General features: G+C 39.1%; 1 protein-coding gene across 4 annotated transcripts in view; it reads right to left on the bottom strand.

The window, feature by feature from the left end:
• The window catches only part of THADA (THADA armadillo repeat containing), a 297,259-nt gene that overhangs the window by 267,464 nt on the left and 7,989 nt on the right, over positions 1 to 21,806 (bottom strand). For all 4 annotated transcript variants that reach the window (XM_059659977.1, XM_059659980.1, XM_059659979.1 and 1 more), the window contains exons 8-15: positions 18,442 to 18,629; positions 15,928 to 16,022; positions 14,651 to 14,871; positions 12,895 to 13,601; positions 10,748 to 10,899; positions 9,669 to 9,824; positions 8,926 to 9,048; positions 4,277 to 4,400 (exon numbers count right to left, since the gene is read on the bottom strand). In XM_059659977.1, coding sequence (XP_059515960.1) covers positions 4,277 to 4,400; positions 8,926 to 9,048; positions 9,669 to 9,824; positions 10,748 to 10,899; positions 12,895 to 13,601; positions 14,651 to 14,871; positions 15,928 to 16,022; positions 18,442 to 18,629 — 1,766 coding nt within the window. The remainder of the gene's footprint in view (positions 1 to 4,276; positions 4,401 to 8,925; positions 9,049 to 9,668; positions 9,825 to 10,747; positions 10,900 to 12,894; positions 13,602 to 14,650; positions 14,872 to 15,927; positions 16,023 to 18,441; positions 18,630 to 21,806) is intronic.

Below are 21,806 nucleotides of genomic sequence, written 5' to 3'. Positions count from 1 at the left end.
TTTCATTTCTGATTTTAGTTATTTACGCCTTCTTTCTTTTTTTCCCTAGTATAGTCAAAACTTGGTCAATTTTGGTGATCTTTAAAAAAAACCAACAACCCCAACTTTTGGTTTCGTTAAGTCTCTGTACTGTTTTTCTATACTCCATTTCATTTATCTCCATTCTAATCTTTATTATTTCCTTCCTTCTGCTAGCTTCCAGTAAGGTTTGCTCTTCTTTTTTAATTCCTTGAGGTATAGCTTACTGATTTGCGATTATTTTCTTTTTAAATGTAGGCATGTACAGCTATAAATCTATGACCTCTGCTTTAGCTTCATCCCATACGTTTTTGTATGTTGTGCTTTTGTTTTTATTCCTCTCAAAGTATTTTCTAATTCCCTTGTGAGTTCTTCTTTACCCACTGGTTGTTTTAAGGGCTCTAGTCAAATGTGAAGCTTTCTCTGTATGAAACGGCTAGCACTGCCCATCCTCCCAGGCAATCCATATCTCCCTCCCCTTCTCTTCCTGAAATATTTTTTCATAGTACTTATCCCCATCTAAAATCATACCTATTATTCGGCAGGGTCTGACTCCCTTCACAAAAATCTAAGCTCAAAAATGGGAAGCACTTTGTTTCGTACACTGGGTATCCACAGCTGCATGACATATAATAACTAAATAAATATTTACTGAACTAACACCTTTAATCTAATTGAGGAATCAAGTTTTTCACCATAAATACTGTGATATTTTATTCTGAGTAAGAAAGATGCATGTGCTTATTCTTCTTGAACTAGGATATATTTGAGGAAAAGAAGAAACCATTTGACTAATCCCAAATCACAGACCTTCTATAAAATAATACAGAAACCCACATTAAAGTTATTGTGATAAAGATGAAAAATAAATTTACATTTCCCATCCAGTATTTCATGGTCATACCTTTGTAGCCTCCTTTAAAGTTAATGGATATAGTGTGGCTTGCACCACTGCATTATCCCCACGTTGTTTAATAAACAGAAATACTGTGATGTCAGTCACTGCCCAATTATATGTGACTCATTCATTAGGAATATGACTCAGGTTTTTCATTTTTAAAGTACATTTACATATGTTAAACTACTCTCTCAACTGAAAAATTACCAGCATAATTCAGCCCAGTGTTACTTCCCCTACACCTAGGTGCAACTATACAGAAAACTTTTTGTTAACTGGATAAGCAATCACTTGTAGCAAAACTTCATTTCCTAAGTTCAGTTGTAGTACCATTGAAATTTTCTTTACTGATGGATGCCTCTATTAACATTTTCTGAGGCTGTTGTAACAAATTACCACAAACTTGGTGGCTTAAAACCATAGAAATCTATTCTCTCACAGTCCTGGAAGCTAGAAGTACAAAATCCAGGTGTTGTTAGGGCCATGCTCACTGTGGAGGCTCAAAGGGAGAATGGTGCCTGACTCTTTCAGCTGCTGGTGGCTGCCAGGATTCCATGGCTTGTAGCCATAGCTCTCCAGTCTCTACTGTCACACTGACTCCTCTCTATGTGTCATATCTCCCTTTACCTCTCTCTTATAACACTTGTGATGGCATTTAGGCCCATCCAGATAATCCACGGTTATCTCATTTTAAGATCCTTAACTTAATCACTTCTGCAAAGAATCTTTTTCCAAGTAAGGCTCACATTCATGGGTTCTAGGATTTGATGTGGATACCTTTTGGAGGTCATTTTTCGGCTTCCCACACCTACTCTCCTCAGGTGATCAAATTTACCATCATAAACAAGCCAACATTATGTACCTCCTGCTATGATGCCCTGAGAAAAACATCACATCACCTATGAGATATTCATACCAAAAATGCAAAACCTGAGTGAAATCATGAGGAAACAAGAAGACTGAGACACATTCCTCCAAAATGTTAATGTCACGAAATAAGACACTTTCCAGATTAAAGGAGGCTAAAAGAGATAATAACAACGAAATGCAATGTATGATCTTGAACTAGTTTCTGGATTACAGGTAAAAAAATTTTTTTCTAAAAAAGGCCACTTAATGGGACAACTGGCAAATTTTTAATATAGGTTGTATATTAGATAACAGCATTATATCGACATTAAATTTCCAAAATTTGATCGTTGTGTTATAGTTAGAAAATTAATGAGAGATAGATAAAGCAAATATGGCAAATTCGTGAATAATGTCATTTTGTTCAACATCCTTTCTTAATAACATTGACATGGGGTGGATTTAATTCCTGCAAAGGCCACTTTCTGTGTGAAATCTGCAAGTTGTCCCCATGTCTGTATGAGTTTCCTATGGGCAGCCCAGTTTCCTCCCACATCCCAAAAATGTGCATGTTCGGTAACAGCTGTGTCTAAATTGTCCCAGTCTGAGTAAGTGTCGGTGTGTATGTGTGTGAGTGTGCCCTGCAATGGAAAGGCATCCTGTCCCTTGTGCCCTGAGCTGCCAGGGTGGGCTCAGGCCACCTGAGACCCTGACTGGAATAAATGGGTTAGAAAAGAATTATCTTACTTGTTTTTATTAGTCTTTCTTAAATGTACATGTAATCTCACATTTATTTCAATGCTCAATATTAGAAGTGTTTCAGGTCTTTTTTTTAGAAGTTTGGTGATGTTTTTGTGGCCAAAAGTACGCTATAGAAACTTAACTCTTGTTTATATCAATTAGCCTGTGGTAAAATTGGTTTCGTTACACATTGTTTCACTTAAAGCTGCAGTTTCCAAGAACCCATTTATATATTAACTAGAGGCCCAGTGCACGAAATTCATGCACTGGAGTGGGGGGGGGGGGTCCCCACAGCCGGCCTGTGCCCTCTCACAGTCCCGGAGCCCTCAGGGGATATCCGACTGATGACTTAGGCCCACTCCCTGTCTCTGCCACTGCTGCTGCGCTTGCCAGCCATGAGCCCAGCTTCTGACTGAGCAGCACTCCCCTTGTGGGAGCGCACTGACCACCAAGGGGCAGCTCCTGCATTGAGCATCTGCCCCCTGGTGGTCAGTGCATGTCATAGCAACCAACTGGGCTGAAACCGGCTCTCCAACATCCCCTGAGAGGTCCCAGATTGCAAGAGGGCGCAGGCCAGGCCGAGGGACCCCACCAGTGCACGATAGGGCCGGGGAGGGACATGGGAGGTTGGCCAGCCAGGGAGGGACCACAGGAGGGGTCCAGGGTGTGTTTGGCCCATCTTGCTCAGTCCCGATCGGCCGGACACCAGCAAGCTAACCTACTCTTTGGAGTATCTGCATTGAGCATCTGCCCCCTGCTGGTCAGTGCACGTCATAGTGACTGGTCAGCCAGTCGACTGTCTGCCCCCTGGTGGTCAGTGCACGTCATAGCAAGCAGTTGAGCGGCCTTAGCATATCATTAGCATATTACACTTTGATTGGCTGAACAGCCAACTGGACGACCGGACACTTAGCATATTAGGCTTTTATTATATAGGATGGCATCATATAAACAAGTGATAAATCTAGGTAGAGGGTACACAGTTGTACATTGAACTGTTCTTGAACCTTTGCTGTTTGGCTTGAATTTTTTTCAAATAAAAATTTGGGGGGAAAAATGGTTTTCTTCAAATGAAGCAAGCCTGTATTAATATCAAATAACTCTGCTCCCAGCTAAAAAAAAGTATACTTTGCCTAAATATTTAAACTAAAAAAATAAATAAATAAATCCAACGATATTATAAAGTTCTCTGATCCTCCGGCCATTGCTTTCCAAGAAGAAGCAGAGCAGGATATTTTTCTGTTTGACCACAATTAAGAAGGACTGAGCACAAACGAGATTCAATGTTCAGCTGAGTATCCCGCAGGAGAAACAAAGGGCATCATTAAAACAGGATGCCTGGAAATGATATCATCCTATAGTCTTTCTGAAACCAGAATGAGACTTACTGAACAGAGCATGTACAGGGAAACCACATTTTAACCACAAAGACTCACTGTAATACATAAGAGAAATTTTTTTTTAACTTAAAGAACAGATTGGGCACTAGATTAGAACACCAACATATAAGTTGGAGCACAATGAGAACAAAATAAGCATAGTCCATGAAAACTGTAGTTTTGATTTGGCAAATAATAACTACAGTTTCCCTCATGTGTCTTTATTGACAAATTTAATTATGTCCACAGAAGAATTATATAGTGAGACTAAAACCTCTCCTAAGAGCCTTAAAAGGCAACAAAACTCAAGCTTCAAGCAAAACAAAATGTTGAAAAAAATGTGTTTTGCAAGAAAAAATAAATACTTCCCCAAACATTATTGAAAACTTACCTTCTGGGACAGGAAAAACTTCAGCTATTGAGCCTAAAATGGTTAAAGCTGAAAATCTAGTTGGGTAGGAAGAGCCAGGAAACAATGCTTCAAAAAGACTGTTGCAAATGGATGACATGAAATTCTAAAAATAAATTACAGTAAGTATAATTGAGTTAACTCACAACAGGTTATCACCAAAGTTCCACATTTAAGAATGGGGTTTTTTTCTTTTAATTAAGGAAAAAATATTTTTAGAAACAATACTAGTTATTCACTTCCCTTAACACTGCTGATTGACACCCTTAACCATGAGCTATATCATGACTGTAATGAACTCCATCTTTGTAGAGCCAACAAGTACAAATCCGATGTTCCACACAAGGAAATAACCACACATTTTTAGTGATGCATTCAGGCATCAAAAGTATGTATACATTTTAAGTTTTAAAATGACCAAAGAAATATCCAATACATGTTACCTGAAAAATTTGATAAATGTAATACTTGATAAATTTAGTTATAATGACATAATTCATTTAAAAATCCAACTATTCTGTTGTCTTCTGTCTGTCCTTTTTTTTAGACTCCTGCTCTACCATTCTGTTTATACAAAGATAAAAAATAAAAACTTTTAGTAAAATGCAATTTTCAAACAAAAAGCAAAGTGGGAAATACTTTATCCAAGATAAAATCTTCTCCCTCTAATTAAAATGATATTTTTTTCTGTGTAAGATCAAGAGAAATTATAAGGAAAAGCTGTGGTTCTGAAGCATCTAGTATACTATGCCCTGACAACATATATTTGTAACTGAACAGATAGATATAAGCAGCTTTACTCTCAAATGACTCTAGACAGGATCCCAGAATTCATTTCTTTGGTCAAGGATATACAACTCTGGGGACTTACCCTCTAGGCCCTTACAGGCCCTAAGTAAGAGTTTATTAGTTTCAAAGGAATGGGGTAGTTATTAAAAATATCCTAGTTAAACTAGTTTTAATTATAAATGAATAGCTGATTAATACTCTATCTAAAGACTAGTATTTAAAAAATATATGTCCATAAGCAAAAACTAAAAAAAAGTACATACATGAAAAATCAGAATGTCAATCCATAAAATAGGTCTTGTGTTTCTAAATACCTAATTTAGACAAATGTCATTTTACCTTTTCAAAAAGAAGCTAAAGGAGGAAACCAAGATGGCGGCATAGGTAAACACCTGAAATTGCTGCCTCGCACAACCACTTCAAAAATACAACTAAAAGACAAAACGGCCATCATCCAGAACCACAGGAAGGCTGGCTGAGTGGAAATTCTACAACTAGAAGGAAAGAGAAAAGCACACTGAGACTCAGAGGAGGTGCAGAAGTAAAGTGCAGAGGTACGGAGGCGCACATGGAAAGGACTGGTGACTGAGGACTCGGTTGTCTTTTTCAATCGGGAGGGAGACACAAGCTCCTGACTGTTCTGAACTCCAGTTCTGGGCAAGTCTCTGGGGACCCAGACTCATACGAGGAGAAACTGGATTGTCTGGCATCGGGCGGAACTTGAGGGCGGCTTTCTTTCAGAGGTGCTTGCGGCAATTACCAGGACCCTGAGACCCGGGGCCTCTTAGGGTAGAACTAAGGATCCACCATAGTTGTTTGCTCCCCTGTTGATTCCCTGAGACCCCGCCCCACCCAAGCTGTGTGCAGAGGCTTTTGCATATAAATGGCCTGGCCCTTTACAATCTAAAATTACCTAACAAACTGCAGCTAGGTCAGAGAGACCCAGAACATCCAAAAGAAGGCCCAAGGCCCCACAGCAGATTGCATTGCTTCACAGCTGGGCCACATCTGGGCACCTCCAAACCCCAAACAAAGAAGAGGAATCTGCAGATCTCTCCATAGCTCCTGCTGGGTAGCCTCAGGCAGAGGCTAAATTAGCACCTCCTTAGAGAGCCAAGAACCAGTGTAACCAGTGGTCATAGTGGGACCATCAAGATTACAACTCCTCAAATCCATAAGGGACACACTCAGGGGGCAGACTCAGTGAGCACCAAAGCCCCACTGAAGCAAGTCTTGCCCCAGAAGAATGTCTCCAGCACAGAAGTTCCCCCACTGTAGACACAGCTGAGTCTCACTGCCAATTGGCCTGGAGGTCAATTCCTCCCAGTGATACCTACAACAATCAAGGCTTAACTACAAGACTGTGCACAAAGCCCACAAAGGGGTGCACCAAGAGTGTCCACCTCAAGTAATTGGGGAGGCTGAGCCACTGGGCCCTATAGGACACCTAGCACAGAAAGCCACTCTATCAACACAGGGAAGCAGCCAAAATGCGGTGAAAAAGAAACAGGTCACAAATGAGAGAAATGGAGGAAAGTAAACTACTGGATATAGAGTTCAAAACCACGGTTATAAGGTTTTTCAAGAATTTTCTAGAAACCGCCGACAAATTTAGTGAGACCCTTGAGGATATGAAAAAGGACCAACTAGAAATTAAGCATACACTGACTGAAATAAAGAATAATATACAGAGATCCAACAGCAGACTAGAGGATCACAAGAATCAAATCAACGATTTGAAATACGAAGAAGCAAAAAACACCCAACCGGAAAAGCAAAACGAAAAAAGAATCCAAAAATATGAAGATAGTGTAAGGAGCCTCTGGGACAACTTCAAGCGTACCAACATCAGAATTATGGGGGTGCCAGAAGAAGAGAGAGAGCAAGATATTGAAAACCTATTTGAAAAAACAATGACAGAAAACTTCCCCTACCTGGTGAAAGAAATAGACTTACAAGTCCAGGAAGCGCAGAGAACCCCAAACAAAAGGAATCCAAAGAGGAACACACCAAGACACATCATAATTAAAATGCCAAGAGCAAAAGACAAAGAGAGAATCTTAAAAGCAGCAAGAGAAAGAAAATCAGTTACCTACAAGGGAGTACCCATACGACTGTCAGCTGATTTCTCAACAGAAACTATGCAGGCCAGAAGGGAGTGGCAAGAAATATTCAAAGTGATGAATACCAAGAACCTACAACCAAGATTACTTTACCCAACAAAGCTATCATTCAGAATTGAAGGTCAGAAAAAGAGCTTCGCAGATAAGAAAAAGCTAAAGGAGTTCATTACCACCAAACCAGTATTATATGAAATGCTGAAAGGTATCCTTTAAGAAGAGGAAGAAGAAGAAAAAGGTAAAGATACAAATTATGAATAACAAATACACATCTATCAACAAGTGAATCTAAAAATCAAGTGAATAAAAAATCTGATGAACAGAATAAACTGTGAATATAATAGAATCAGGGGCATAGAAAGGGAGTGGACTGACAATTCTTGGGGGGAAAGGAGTGTGGGGGGTGCGGGAAGAGACTGGACAAAAATCGTACACCTATGGATGAGGACAGTGCTGGGGGTAAGGGTAGAGGGTGGGGTGGGAACTGGGTGGAGGGGAGCTATGGGGGTGGGGGGGGGGTGGGGAAGAGGAACAACTGTAATAATCTGAACAGTAAAGATTTAATTAAAAAAAAAAGAAGCTAAAGAAATGTGTTATCTTAGATCATCTAGCAGTTATCTCAGAAAGGCTAAAAAATAACTCTTACACACACACACACAGCAAGTGCTCATTACATACTCTGATCACTTTTAATGACTGCCAGCAAGGCTTTTTAGAGTGACTTAGAGTTCACAAAGAGCTTTCTCATTTAGTCATCAAAACAAACCTTTCACAGTGGTTACTAATCCCACTTACAGTTGAATAGACTCCAAGTAAACCAACTAGTTGATGGCAGAATTAGGACTAAACCTATGTGCTTTTCCAATCGTCATTGTTGGAATTTTACAAAGATGAAACTGATTTCAGCCTTTGTATAGGAATATTCTTCCTCAGATTATTTTGTACCTTTTAACACAAAATTGAAAACTAAGGCCCATCCATAACGTTTAAAGTAGGTACTCACTATGCTATAGCTCCAATGTATCAATTTACTGTTTCTGTAAATGAAATAGATGAACTCTGTCTTCTATATGGGTCTTAGAAAACAATAAGAATCTACTTCTAAGAGGCTAGATTTGGAGTAAGCAATCAGTGGTAGAAAGTTCATTCTGTTCTGATGGACAGAAATTAAAGGTTGTCGAGCTGAGCCCTGGCCCAGACTGGGGCTGCTGTACCTGGGGTTCCATCCAACCCACTAACACCGTATCCTAAAAGTCAATCTTACTCTTCAAAGCTCACTCCAAAATGGGACAGACAAAACCTCCATAGCTGGACCATGAGCCAGGAGTCGCTAACACCAAGCCACCGAAAGTCATGTTAGTATAAAGGGAGGAGGCCCAGACTCAGCAGTCTTCTGCCCTGGGGAGGAGTGGAGTAGTTCAGGGCCAGCGGTTACCTTTCTGTTACAGAATTAAATCCATCTGGCCCACACAAGCTGTAAATGATTGAGGCTAACTCATTGATGTTGCTTCCTAACAGACCTGAAGCCCAGCACTGGTTCCACAATTCAGGTGACCTGAAGAGAACTACGAAAGCACCAGTAGGAATATGTAAAACCCGGCTTGAATAAAAAAGCACATAAATACTACTTACCAAGAGACTTCCACTTATTTCCCTTTAATGCATATTCATCATCGTTCTGGGTTTCTTAAGAATCCATGTGTCTAGAAATATATCACCTACCTTATACTGATGTAAAGAAATAGAAGGGTGCTGTTTGATTAACTCATTCTCTGGTTCATGTTTGGATTTATTTTGCTCCAGTTTATAAAGCACCTGAGAACTTTCCTGTATCCTACAAAACAACTTTTGAGAAAAATAAGCCACATGTTAACTTTAAATGGCAAAGGAAAAACTTCCTAAATTCTTTAAACTAAAACTTCAGGCAAGGAAGGTACTGGTTTATAAACTCTTAATATTTACACAGTGTCTCTTTTTGACAGAAAATTAGCATTTACACTGTTAAAACAAAACACAACATTACACTGCAAATCAGAATACAAGTCTTTAAAACACAGTTCTATTTCCTTTAGGTCAGCAAGAACCTAAAGACGATATATTCACTTCTATATTCTACCAATTCTTTACCCCATAAAGTATCACATGATTAATTCAAGCTGAATTATTCAATAATGACCGTTTCATGAGGTGCTTTAAAAGATTTCTTCAAATAACTTATACCCTAAAAACTCATCACTAGATTTCTTTTTGCCTTTCAAAATAAGAGCTCCAGTTTGACTTATTACACCAAAATGAAAGGACTTTTCACTCTGGACTTTAATCCCAAATGTAAACTGTTCTATGGAAGGGTCATGAAGAGATGTGGTGCTATAAGCCCATCACCATTATTCTCACACTTTCCCAAAATCTGGACTCTTTTGAGAAATGATTTCCAGAGCAAAATCATTTCTGATGAGAAATTCTACCTTTTTAAGAAGAGAACAAATCTGTTGCCGCACTCCTGGAGACTGACTGTTAAGATTGTATGTGATAAAGAATTGAATCCACTGCATTTCTTCTATGGAAACAATTTCGGTGCTTCGATTACTTTCGCAAAGCAAGCCTAGTGTATCTATCCGTACCTAAAATACATCAAGCAATAACATGTTAATTTTTCAATGAAATAAGTGAAGCCTAAACCACTTGACACGTTTAATTTTTTACATAGGCTACCAAAGGAAAAAAAACAAAAAACAGTAAACCTCAGTTTACCCATATGTACTCCAGAAAGGTTTCCTAATCCCGAAGATCCTGTGGTTATTGCCTATGAAATTTTTTTATCAAATGTGTAGATTGGATATTTATTAAACAACCTGAAAGATTCTTATGCCACAGTAATGTTAAATTTCATTCTTTTTATTCTATTTCCTCAGTGACAACTTTACCCCAGGACCCATCCCCGACTCTCAGATTAGTCATGTACACCTAACTCCCATTTTGCAAACTCATCTTTGTTGGCATTAATTTCACTTCCTTGCTGAAGGCTCTGGCTCCTAGTTACCAACTGAATGAAAACTGAAGCCTTCAGCCTAGGAGTGGAGGCTTCCATAAAATGGAAAAAACATTTCACTCCTGCCAAACAATTTCCTTAATCATCCTCCTGTCCTTGGTTGTCAATCTGTGGGCTGCTCCAATGCTTCCTCTTCTAATCAAATTCATCACTTTCCTAATGAGCCACCACTGCTCTGATCAGTCTCTTCTCCTGAGTTTCCCAAGTCCTTACCCATAAAGGCACTCTTGTATCTGTATTTTTTTCTAAGAGTCTCTAATTGTTTTATGCAGGTTTTCTTATTCCTTCAACTAAATGCCAAGAAGCCTGAGTACAAGGTCTTCACTTTTCATTCTCCATTCATCATCCTATGAACCCCTTAAAGCAGTGATAGGCATAACTTAGGGGACTCTGTATTGGGTTGACAAATGAATAAAAAACCAGGAAAAAAAACCAAAAAAAAAAAAAACAGGGATCTACTATATGAGTGAATTGCTAGTTATTCTGTTTACTTACTTGGCAGTGCTGATGAATTAAGCCCTGCTTTATTTTTGCACTGGACACAAGACTCCTCCAGGCATCCGTTGCAGACTGAAGATGTCCATGAGCTCTAGCTGTTCGCAGACATGCCATCAAAGCTCCCAGAGCCCCTCTACTATTATATGACCCTAAAGATGGAAAAGATAGCTCTTGTTTCAAAAGCAGTAACAAAGACCAGTACTGTGCTATGTAAATACTACCACAATTTTCATATTTATAACTAACATATTTCAAAAATCATATTTAAACTCAATCTAGCATGAGTTAAAGTTCCTATTATAAAATAATCATTACTTAAAAGATTTAATAGTTCTTGTGTCAATTTCAAATAACAAAATCCCCCTTATTGTTAACTTGAAAAAATCGTAATTTCTGGCTAATATTTTTACTTTTACCTTGACAGTTAGAAAACAAATCAGGAAGTGAATCAGGAAAAAAAATCAGGTGGAGAAATATTTAAAACAGTAAAAATAACTGAATGACTTCCAACCAAAAACAGGAGAAACATTTCTGTGTTTTATTTCTCTAAAGATAAACACTGAACCTCTCTGCATATTTTGGAGTTACTGATTCCCCCTCTAATAAAGAGGCTAAAAGGAGGATCACAAAGAACATGATGCTTCCAGAGACGAGGACATCAGCCATTACTAAGTGGACAGGGAGCTCTGGCCCACAGGAGACCTTGAGCTAAAAGTCAATCCTACCTTACTTCAGAACATATTCATTCTGGACTTCAGATGGCTTCTCAATAAGGCAAGAAAAATTATTAAAAATTAAAACAATGACTTATTTTTATGTATAGGAATCAGACTCTTCAACTATCTCATAGTTACTCTTTTAAGTATTGAAAGTTTTTAATTAGCTTAGTTGCAAATATTCTTAAAATGTGATGTAGGGTGCCATATTCCTGCTTCGCTAAACAGAATAATATTAAGATTTGCATAATGAGTCAGGATCATAATTTTAGGCATTAATTACTGAATTGTGCTATAATGCAGTGACTCCTTCAGTTACAGAGTTTCCATGGGATGCTTACCCCATTCTAAATTATTACAGACGGCTGTTTCCTGAGGTGACGCCTCTCAATGTTTTGTCTTTTTCCCACAGGCAAAAACTTGCCACAGCCATTTTACCTGTTTAACCTTGCCAAAACAGTTTTCAATTATGTTTTTATCACTTCAATGTTTATATAAAACACACAAACTTTTATTCCATTCTGTCAACCAAATAAAAAATAAGAACTTGACAAAAGAATTTTAAAAACCTAGTACAGTAGTCCCCCCTTATCCACAGTTTCACTTTCTACAGTTTCAGTTACCTACGGTCAACCATGATCCAAAAACATTAAATAAAAATTTCCAGAAATAAACAAGTCACAAGTTTTGAATTGCACACCGTTCTGAGTAGGTGATGAAATATAGCACAGTCCCGCTCTGTTCAGCCCAGGCCGTGACTCTTCCCTTTGCCCAGTGTATCCACACTGTATACCGTATCTGCCCGTTAGTCACTTAGTGGCCAATTCAGTTGGGACTGTTGCTATATCACAGTGCTTGTGTAAAATAAGTAACCTTTATTTAACTAATAATGGTCCTGAAGCAAAGAATAGTGATGCTGACAATTCGGGCATGCCAAAGAAAAGTCATAAAGTGCTTTCTTTAAGTGAAAAAAATAAAAGTTCTTGACTTAATAAGGGGGAAAAAATCGTATGCTGAGGTTGCTAAGATTTATAGTAAAAATGACTCCATGAAACTGTCTAATTTATAAAGTAAACTTTATCATAAGTACATGCATAGGGAAAAACATAGTATACATGGGTTTCGGTACTATCCATAGCTTCAGGCATCCACTGAGGGTCTTTAAATGTATCCCCTGCAGATAAGGAGGGACTACTATAATAAAATAAACCTCATAATCATAACTGAAATCTATCCTTAGCCTGTAGAAATGGCTTCAATCAAAAAACCCTATTCAGCTATGTGTAGTAACATTTGGTTTCAATCTGAAATCCTTACTGTTAATATCCTTCTTTACTATTTAAATTTGAATATAGTCAACATCTGCCTGGGTAACTACATTTAAGAATCCTAATTAGAAATTACTAAAACAAAAATGCATTTTCTTACCAGTTTTAGCATCAGCAGAAGTCTGAAGAATCTTTACCATGTAGCTTAAGCTTTCAGGGTTGCAATTCAATAATTTTGGCAAGTAATAATCAATCACATAAGATTTTTGATCCAGATTTCCTTCACACAGTATGTGAAGGAGAGGAGAAACCCAAGTCTCATGCCACTGATCAATCCAAGTACTGTCGACAGCCTGAGATTTCAAATGACTCTTATGATTTTTAAACATGGCTTCTAAGAGGTCACTTGCATAAGGTACCAATGACTGGTCTCCCATCACCTCTAAGATTTGCGATGGAATAGTTTTAGCTAATGCCAAAATATGTTCAGTTCCTATGCAATCTACTAAACAACCAAGGCATATGTACTTCCCTTTAATATGCCATTCCAATCGCAGGAGACTCTGGGTCAGTTCAAAAATGAAAGGATCAGCAGCCAAATCTGATTTTTCTAGCTTTGACTCTGCAACAGTGAGCTGGTGCATTTGGAGAATGTTTCTGAATATGATTTTGGTTTGGTGTCTCAAAGCATCCAATGGGTGTTCCCAGTGGGTATAGACATATTCCAAAAGTCTTCTAGCTATGCTTGCATTCCCATTCAGACTGTCCTTTAGGCTGGGGGAGCTTGATTCAAGAACATGTATGGCGGAGTTAGTCCAAGATGCCAAAATTCTAGACAGAAACATTTCTAGAGTTGATTCCTTGATCCTAAAGAAAAATGAGCTGTATTATTATAAAGTGACCAGTAAAAGAAATTTCATGTTATAATCATTTAAACTTTAAAGATATAAAATACAAAGAATGATCAGAAAATTCAATCATTAAATTTACAACAATAATTATAAACAAGGCCAAAAAAGACCTCAAATTTGTATCTAAATCTATTCATTTTGTAAAATATAATCTAAAAAAAAAAAAGATACAAGGAAACTTTTAGGGGGTGATATAAATGTTAATTCTTTTGATTGTGATGATTGTTTCACAGGTATTTTAAAACATAGTGAGGAGCTAGGGTTAAAAGTTAATTGAAATGGGGTTTCTGAAAATATTCTAAAGTTGATTATAGTGATAGTTGCACCATCTTGTGAATATACAAGAAAACTCTACACAAACCCTACAAATTATATCTCAATTAATCTGTTACAAAATGAAGAATAAAGTTTAAAATATGCACAAAATTTAAAAATATGTACAATTTAAAAATACAAGTAAACTGAAAAACATGTAGTTTATTTTAGAACATTGTAGTTTTCTCCCTTTATCTACATATTCATTATTATCAAGCTGTATCTATGGTTTGACATGTGAAGCACATGAACACTTTCAGGCATTATGGCCTGAAAAACATTTAAAAAAAAGAATAAAATATAATATAAACAAGTCAAAAGACAGGGGAACAGTTCTGGCTCAGGTGCTTCTTGGAAACATGCTTTTAGCCTAAAGCATTTACTTTTCTAAAGCATTCGCTTTACCCATTCAAGAAATGAGGTTTCCTAGCCTAGCTATCAGACATGTAAAGATCACACTGAATTACCTATGATAAAGTTGTTTATAAACTATAATGCACTATACATATAGAAACCTCCTCCCATCATCCATTTTTTCTTGTTCTACTTTCACACCCACTTCATTCCCTTTTGATTTAGGATTATGCCAACCACTTTTCATTGAATTATACTAAGTATGCTGGCTCAGTTGCCATCTTTCAAACGTCTGACAAGCAAAGTAAAATATGAGACAGCAGCATCAAAACTCACTGTGAACTCAAGGTGAACAGAACATGCACAGTATCCAGGAGCAGGGCCTCCCCACTTGGGCCCATCCTCCCATTCTGCCAGTCCAACATGGTGAGTGTCCCCTGACACAGGAACAGGAGAGCTGACTCGGAGACATCAGCACCACACAGGCTCCTGCAGGAGTGCACAAACCACTCCGGGGCGCTCGTGCAGTCCACAGAACAGAGAAGCAAACTACTAATCTGAAAAATATAACAGAGCTAATACATGTAAAGCCTCTAAAACTTTTCAGAGATATTTCAAAATAGAAATCCAAAATTCTCTTTCCCCCTAAACATCCTAAGAAATGAACCTAATGGTGAAAAAGCCGTAAGTGTTACGATTATTATAACAATAGAAAACAAAATCTAAGTGCATGAACAGTTTTGCTGGTTTGAATATACTGGTAGAACACATCGCCACCTGTAAGTGGATGAGCTTAACTAATGCTTTTAAGAGGTGATTTAGAGCCGAAACCGGTTTGGCTCAGTGGATAGAGCGTCAGCCTGCGGACTCGGGTCCCGGGTTCGATCCCGGTCAAGGGCATGTACCTGGGTTGAGGGCACATCCCCAGTGGGAGATGTGCAGGAGGCAGCTGATCGATGTTTCTATCTCTCTCCCTTCCTCTCTGTAAAAAATCAATAAAATATATTTTTAAAAAAAAAGAGGTGATTTAGAAAGAAAATTTTTAATTTTATCCAATAATTACTGTGTGATCTCAGAGCATGGCACACATCTATTTTGCATAAAGTCAGGCAAAGAGCTAAAATAAGTTTCTAGACAATAAAGAAAAAAACTGCAAGTAGTAAATATAAGGATTGTGGCACAAATTATCAAATTATACTCTCCATATGATCAATTTCACTGAACAACTGATTCTAGCATGCTTCCTGTCTAAAATACAATATTTGGGTTATTCTTAATAAAAATTCATACTTATAAAAAAAACTTATTACTGTATATGTGTACATTAATCTCTAAATATTTTATAATGCTGAGAGAACTTAACAACCAGCTCTAGAAAAAAACTAGGATACATATAAAAATGTTGATAGTGATTATCTTTGTGAGATGGATTTATAGGTAACTGTTGTGTTATTTCTGCTTTATCTGAATTTTTGCAACTACCTCTTATATATGAGAAAAAGGTCATCAGAAAGATTGTGCAAAAAAAATTTGAATTCATTTCTTTAAAAATATTTTTTAAACATGCGTCAAACGATCAATAAAATTCAATTCTAAAAAGGAGATCCACTCACCAAATCAGGAATCTTTTCAGGTGGATGAAACATAGCCTTAATAAAAAGAATAACAGCTAATCCAGATGTACTGTGAATTGTCTGCAAGAGGTCATCTATTTGGCAAAAAAGTAAATAGCATGTATTAAATAATGATGGATATTTGGTACAGTAGAAAGAGCAGATGCTGCAGAGTAAGAGTCCTGGGTGCAATTTCCAGCTTGACTACTTTGTAGGTGAATAGGCCTTACAACTCAGCTCCCAGGGACTCTGCTTTCTCTTCTGTAAAATGGGAAAATATAACTCCTATCTGACACAGTTGTTATAATATTTAAATGAATAATGAACATAAGGCTTTATGCTCAACATATAAATACTCAATAAATGTGATTCCTTCCTCTCCCCTCTAACATCCAATCTTTCTTCCTCTCCATCTACAGTCTCCCAACACATCTAGCAGCAACATCGCCTGTCCCCTCCCATCCACCAATGCTTCTGCATCCCAAGCCCCATTACATTACTTTTTCATAGTGATTTCAGGGCTTGTATAAAGAGCCTGCATCAGTGCTAATTACAAACTTTGCTATCATTAGCATGCACCCAGACAATCTTGACTTGCTACCTTCATTTTGTTTTCTATTAGCCTCTGGTTTGTCAGAAAGTATGCGAAATAATATGGTGAATTATTTAACCTGTTGAAAGATTATAAATATCCACTATAAGTTGCCTACTAATTATCCATTATGTCCTTTATCCATGTTAACAGAACTATGACTTTGATTGAGGCATCCATGTGCCCAGCCAAAGGCAAGATAATTGCTTCCTCAATCTTCCTTGCAATTAAAGGTAGCCATATGAGGGTTCAGGCCAATGGGAGGTAAGCACAAATCTCTTGGGTACTTTTCGTTTCCTCATTAAAAGTAAAGATGCAACTGGCTCTCCTTCCTAACTTAAACAGAGACATGCTGTCTGGAGCTACAGCAGCCATATGGCAACCACGAGGCAGCAAACATGCGGGGGAAAGCCAACCTGCTTATGAGCCAAAAAGCAGAAATGTGTGGGTTCTAGACTGTCTACAGTAGTTCTGGATCACCTGCTCCTGAACTTCTTGTTATGTTAGAAGGAGGGAAGGCACATATGCTTAAGTCCCTGAAGTTCAGTTTTCTGCTTATAGCTAAACACTTTACTGATACAGGAAGCTTTATAACCCTTGGGAAAATAGCATTGATTAGATGCCATCAACTTTTCAGAAAAGAGGCTGCCTGATATTAAAATCATGTCTTCTCTGCATTTCACCACGTAGTCATTTTTTTCAGGTTTAACAAATTTCTCTTTTAAAAGCAACTATCCTCAGGAAAGATGCCTGTGAATTATGTCTTAATAAGAATAACTTTCCTTCTATATCCTTTCATAATAATGATGTCTTTAGTTTTTAAAAAGTTTTATTACTCTAACATGCAGCTCTAAACACTATAATTTAGTCTTGTCCAATCTTCAAAACTTTGATATGTGTCTAAGTGTCTTTCAATCAACATGTGCCCTCTCCACCCCTTTCTTTTTGTTACAATTTCTCTGAAGAACTCTGGCCTCCAGACCTGTTGAGTTTCACACAATCTGAATATTGCATTTGTTTACTCCTGGTGAAGTTCAACATGTTCCTCTGTAATTCCTGAAAATTGGCAGGTGACCTAGAAGCAGGGCCAGTCTCAAGTCCAATCCCTTTGGTGGTAAAAGCAAGACTCTAAGGGGCACATTGTGTCTGGTGATAGTCTAACTCTGTCATTTAATTTATTAGTTGAAATACTCTAATAAGAAGACATGTCGCCGAAACCAGTTTGGCTCAGTGGATAGAGCGTCGGCCTGCGGACTGAAAGGTCCCAGGTTCGATTCCGGTCAAGGGCATGTACCTGGGTTGCGGGCACATCCCCAGTGGGAGATGTGCAGGAGGCAGCTGATCGATGTTTCTCTCTCATCGATGTTTCTAACTTTCTATCTCTCTCCCTTCCTCTCTGTGAAAAATCAATAAAATATATTTTTTTAAAAAAAGAAGACATGTCTTCTCACTATTTGATTCCCCAGTGGTACAGTTCACATGAACAGAAGCAACATATGAGTTTAAAGAGGCATAATGACCAGCCTCACAATGACTACTGTCACTAGCTGAGATAATACCTGCTGCTAAGTAGAAATGTGTGGATTACACCAATTTCTCCATACCTTCCTTCCAAATTTGCAAATTTCTTCTCCAGAATTTTCTTTTGCTGCTTAAAGACTGTAGCCTTTCAACACTAAGAATGTTAGGTTTTCTTCTTTATATACAATACATGCACACACTTAGAAAAATCCTTCAACCTTATCCCTTGCTGATTGGCACATTTGAAAGAAAAAGCATTAAAACCTTGTAATCCCAGGCCTTTCCCCACTTTGAGGGGCTGAGGAAGGAGAAGTTCTACATCTCTGTTAAGTATCATATATTTCATACCATTATTAGCAAAAATTGAGTGACAATTACAATCATCAGTTTTTTACACTTACCATCATTTAAAAACTTGGTAAAAATACTCAGCAGTTCACACATACTCTGCCATGTGGGAGAACTGGAAACGTTTGAATTAATTCTCTGGAGGCCTTGAACTTTCTGTACTAACATTACTGAAACTCTAATGCCTACCAATAAGTCATTCATCAACTGCGTTTGAACAATATGATTTCCAGCAAATTTTCTACAATGAAGAAAAGACATCATTACAAAAGAAAAGTCAAATAAAAATGTCACCATTTCTATCACTCTTCAAAATAGCACATTCCTCAATCAAAGGGCCAAATTCCATTTTAGATTATAGCAGACATTTATGCTTTTCTCTTCTAGTCTCATGTACATTCCAATTATGTAGACATTTATTGAAAATTTTCAACACTCTTAACTTGCTGCAACATTTGCCTCTTTCCAGCCAATGACTAGCCTCACTTCTCTTTTTTAGTGTAAGAATAACAAATTAAAAATGAACAACAAATTATAAACGTCAACACTGCCTCAGCCTTGATACACTTTCTTAACCTGACTTTCTCCTGCTTCACCATCACTTCTTAGACACCTTGGCTAGTTCATGCTGTTCTCCATGACCTCTTTCTGTTAGAGCTCTCCATGACTCAGGCCCTAGTCCTCTTTTTTGTCCATCTAATTCATTCCCCTGATGCTGATCTCATCTAGCTAATTCATTAGCTTTAGATTATAATCTATATGCTGTCAATTCCCAAATTGTTATCTCCAGCCCAGACCTCTCCTTATAATTCCAGACTTGTATCTGAAGCTTCCTACTCACTATCTTCATGTGGATGTCTAACGGACACCTCAAACTGCATGAACCTATCTTTAACTCCAAGCCTGTTCCACCTGCTGGGATCTCTAAACTACAAAAACTTTGTAATCATCCTTGACTTCTCTCTTCATTCCACCCTGTTGGCTCTACCTTCCTTCAAAATATGCCCAGAATCAGACCACCTCCACTGCTACTCCTAGCCTAGCCATTCTCATCTCTCCCTTGGGTTACTGCAATAGCCTCCTAATTGGTCTCCCAGCTTCTATCTTTGCTCCTCTAAGCCAATTCTCAACAGAGCAGAACACAGAGTGATAATATGAAAACAGAAGTCAGGGAAAACAGTTGGGGGTTTCTCAAAAAGTTAAATATAGAATTACCATATCACCCAGCATTCTACTCCTGGGTATATGACCAAAACAACTGAAAATAGGGATTCAGGCAGACCCTGGTCTACCAATGTTTATAACAGCGGTATTCACATTAGCCAAAAGATAGAAATAACCCAAATGTCCATCAACAGATAAACGGATAAACAAAACTGTGATATATACTAGTATATGTATATATGAATACTAGGGGCCCGGTGCACGAAATTCGTGCACTGGGTGTGTGTGGGGAGGGGAGTGTCCCTCAGCCCAGCCTGCCCCCTCTCACATACTGGGAGCCCTCAGGCGTTGACCCCCATCACCCTCCAATCGCAGGATCGGCCCCTTGCCCAGGCCTGACGCCTCCGCCAGAGGCATAGACCCCCATCACCCTCTGTTCACCTGATCGGCCCCTTGCCCAGGCCTGACGCCTCCACCAGAGGTGTCAGGCTTGGACAGGGGACCCCCATCTCCCCCCCGATCACTGGCTCTGGCCCCGCCCAGGCCTGAGGCCTCTGGCCCAGGAATCAGGCCTGGGCAGGGGACCCCCATCTCCCTCTGATCACTTGCTCCACCCCCCGCCCAAGCCTGACGCCTCTAACCCAGGCTTCAGGCCTGGGCAAGGGGACCATCATATCCCCCCAATCCCCGGCTCCGCCCCCCCACCCAGGCCTGACGCCTTGGCCAGAGGAGTTGACCCTCATCACCCTCCGATCACCAATCACCGGATCGGCCCCTTGACCAGGCCTGAGGCCTCCGGCAGAGGTGTCAGGCCTGGGCAGGGGACCCCCAGCTCCCTGCGGTTGCAGGCTCCGCCCCTTCCCAGGCCTAACGCCTCTGGCCTAGGCGTCCGGCCCGGGCAGCAGTGACCCGCAGCTGCAGCGGCCCCGCGATCGTGGGCTTCGCTTTAGGCCCAGGCAAGGAACCCCTAGCTCCCGGGACTGCCAGCTTCGACCGTGCCCAGCTCCCATCGCTGGCTCCACCCCTACTTCCTGCTATCACTGGCCAGGGCGGCAAAGGCGCCTGATTCTCCGATCATGGCTGAGGGGCAGGGCAAAGGCGGCCCCAGGGCCGCCTTTGCCCTGCCCCCCAGCTCTTAGCTCCCCCCTGGGTTTCTGATCACTGTCAGTGGCAGGGGGCTTCTTCCTGCTTTCCCTTTCGCCTCCCTGCATTGTGCCTACATATGCAAATTAACCACCATCTTGTTGGCAGTTAACTGCCAATCATAGTTGGCAGTTAATTTGCATATAGCCCTGATTAGCCAATGAAAAGGGTATCGTCGTACGCCAATTACCATTTTTCTCTTTTATTAGATAGGAGGATTATTCAGCCAAAAAAAGGAATGAAATTGTAATACATGTTATAACATAGACTAACCTTTAAAATATAATTGAAATAAGCCAGACACAAGAAGACAAATATTGTATTCCATTTATTGGGGTGTCTAGAACATGCAAATTCAAACAGACAGAAAGTAGAATGAATACAGGCTACTATAGGTTATGGGAAGGGATAAAAAGACTGTGAATTCTCTTTTGGACACATTGAACTTGAGACACATGGAAAATATTCAAGTTAAGATACATAACTGACTATATAAATCTAATGCTCAGGGAAGAGAGCTAAGTTGGAATGATAAATCTGGAAATCATAAGTACAGAGATAATGGCTGATTATCAAAGAAGTGGATGATATTAAATAGCCTAAAAAGGAGAATTAAAAGGACAGAACCCACGTTTAAGAGAGAAACTGAGAAAGAAGAGCCTAAAAGGTGACAGAGAAGGAGCTCCTTCTTTGTAAGGCAAAAGGAGACCTTGGGTTAAGGACAGCCCACAGATATTACTCCTACTCTCCCCAGAACCGCCCTGAACCAACACCCAAGGTATTTGAAACATAAAGAGACATAAATACACAAGAACAACAAATAGACAATGAGACAATAATACAATTGTAAAAGCTACAAAGCAGATGGATAAGTCATAGCTAACTTAGCAAAATCAAGAAAAGTGACTACTAAGCCAGAGAACAAATCCAGAAGCTACCCAATTTGCAGGCCCAAAAGCCTAAGGAATTGTGGGCACCAGGTACTTCTTGATGTGGAGGTAAATGTAGGGCTGAAAGCAGGAAGACTGACAAGTTTGGTGAAATAAAATAAAAACACTGGATCATACCTCCAAGCCAGCAAACAACTGGTCTACCTCTAGGGACTGTAAAA

Source organism: Myotis daubentonii, chromosome 12, assembly GCF_963259705.1.
Source record: "Myotis daubentonii chromosome 12, mMyoDau2.1, whole genome shotgun sequence".
Taxonomy (NCBI): Eukaryota; Metazoa; Chordata; class Mammalia; order Chiroptera; family Vespertilionidae; genus Myotis; species Myotis daubentonii.
This window is presented reverse-complemented; position numbering and strand designations above follow the sequence as displayed.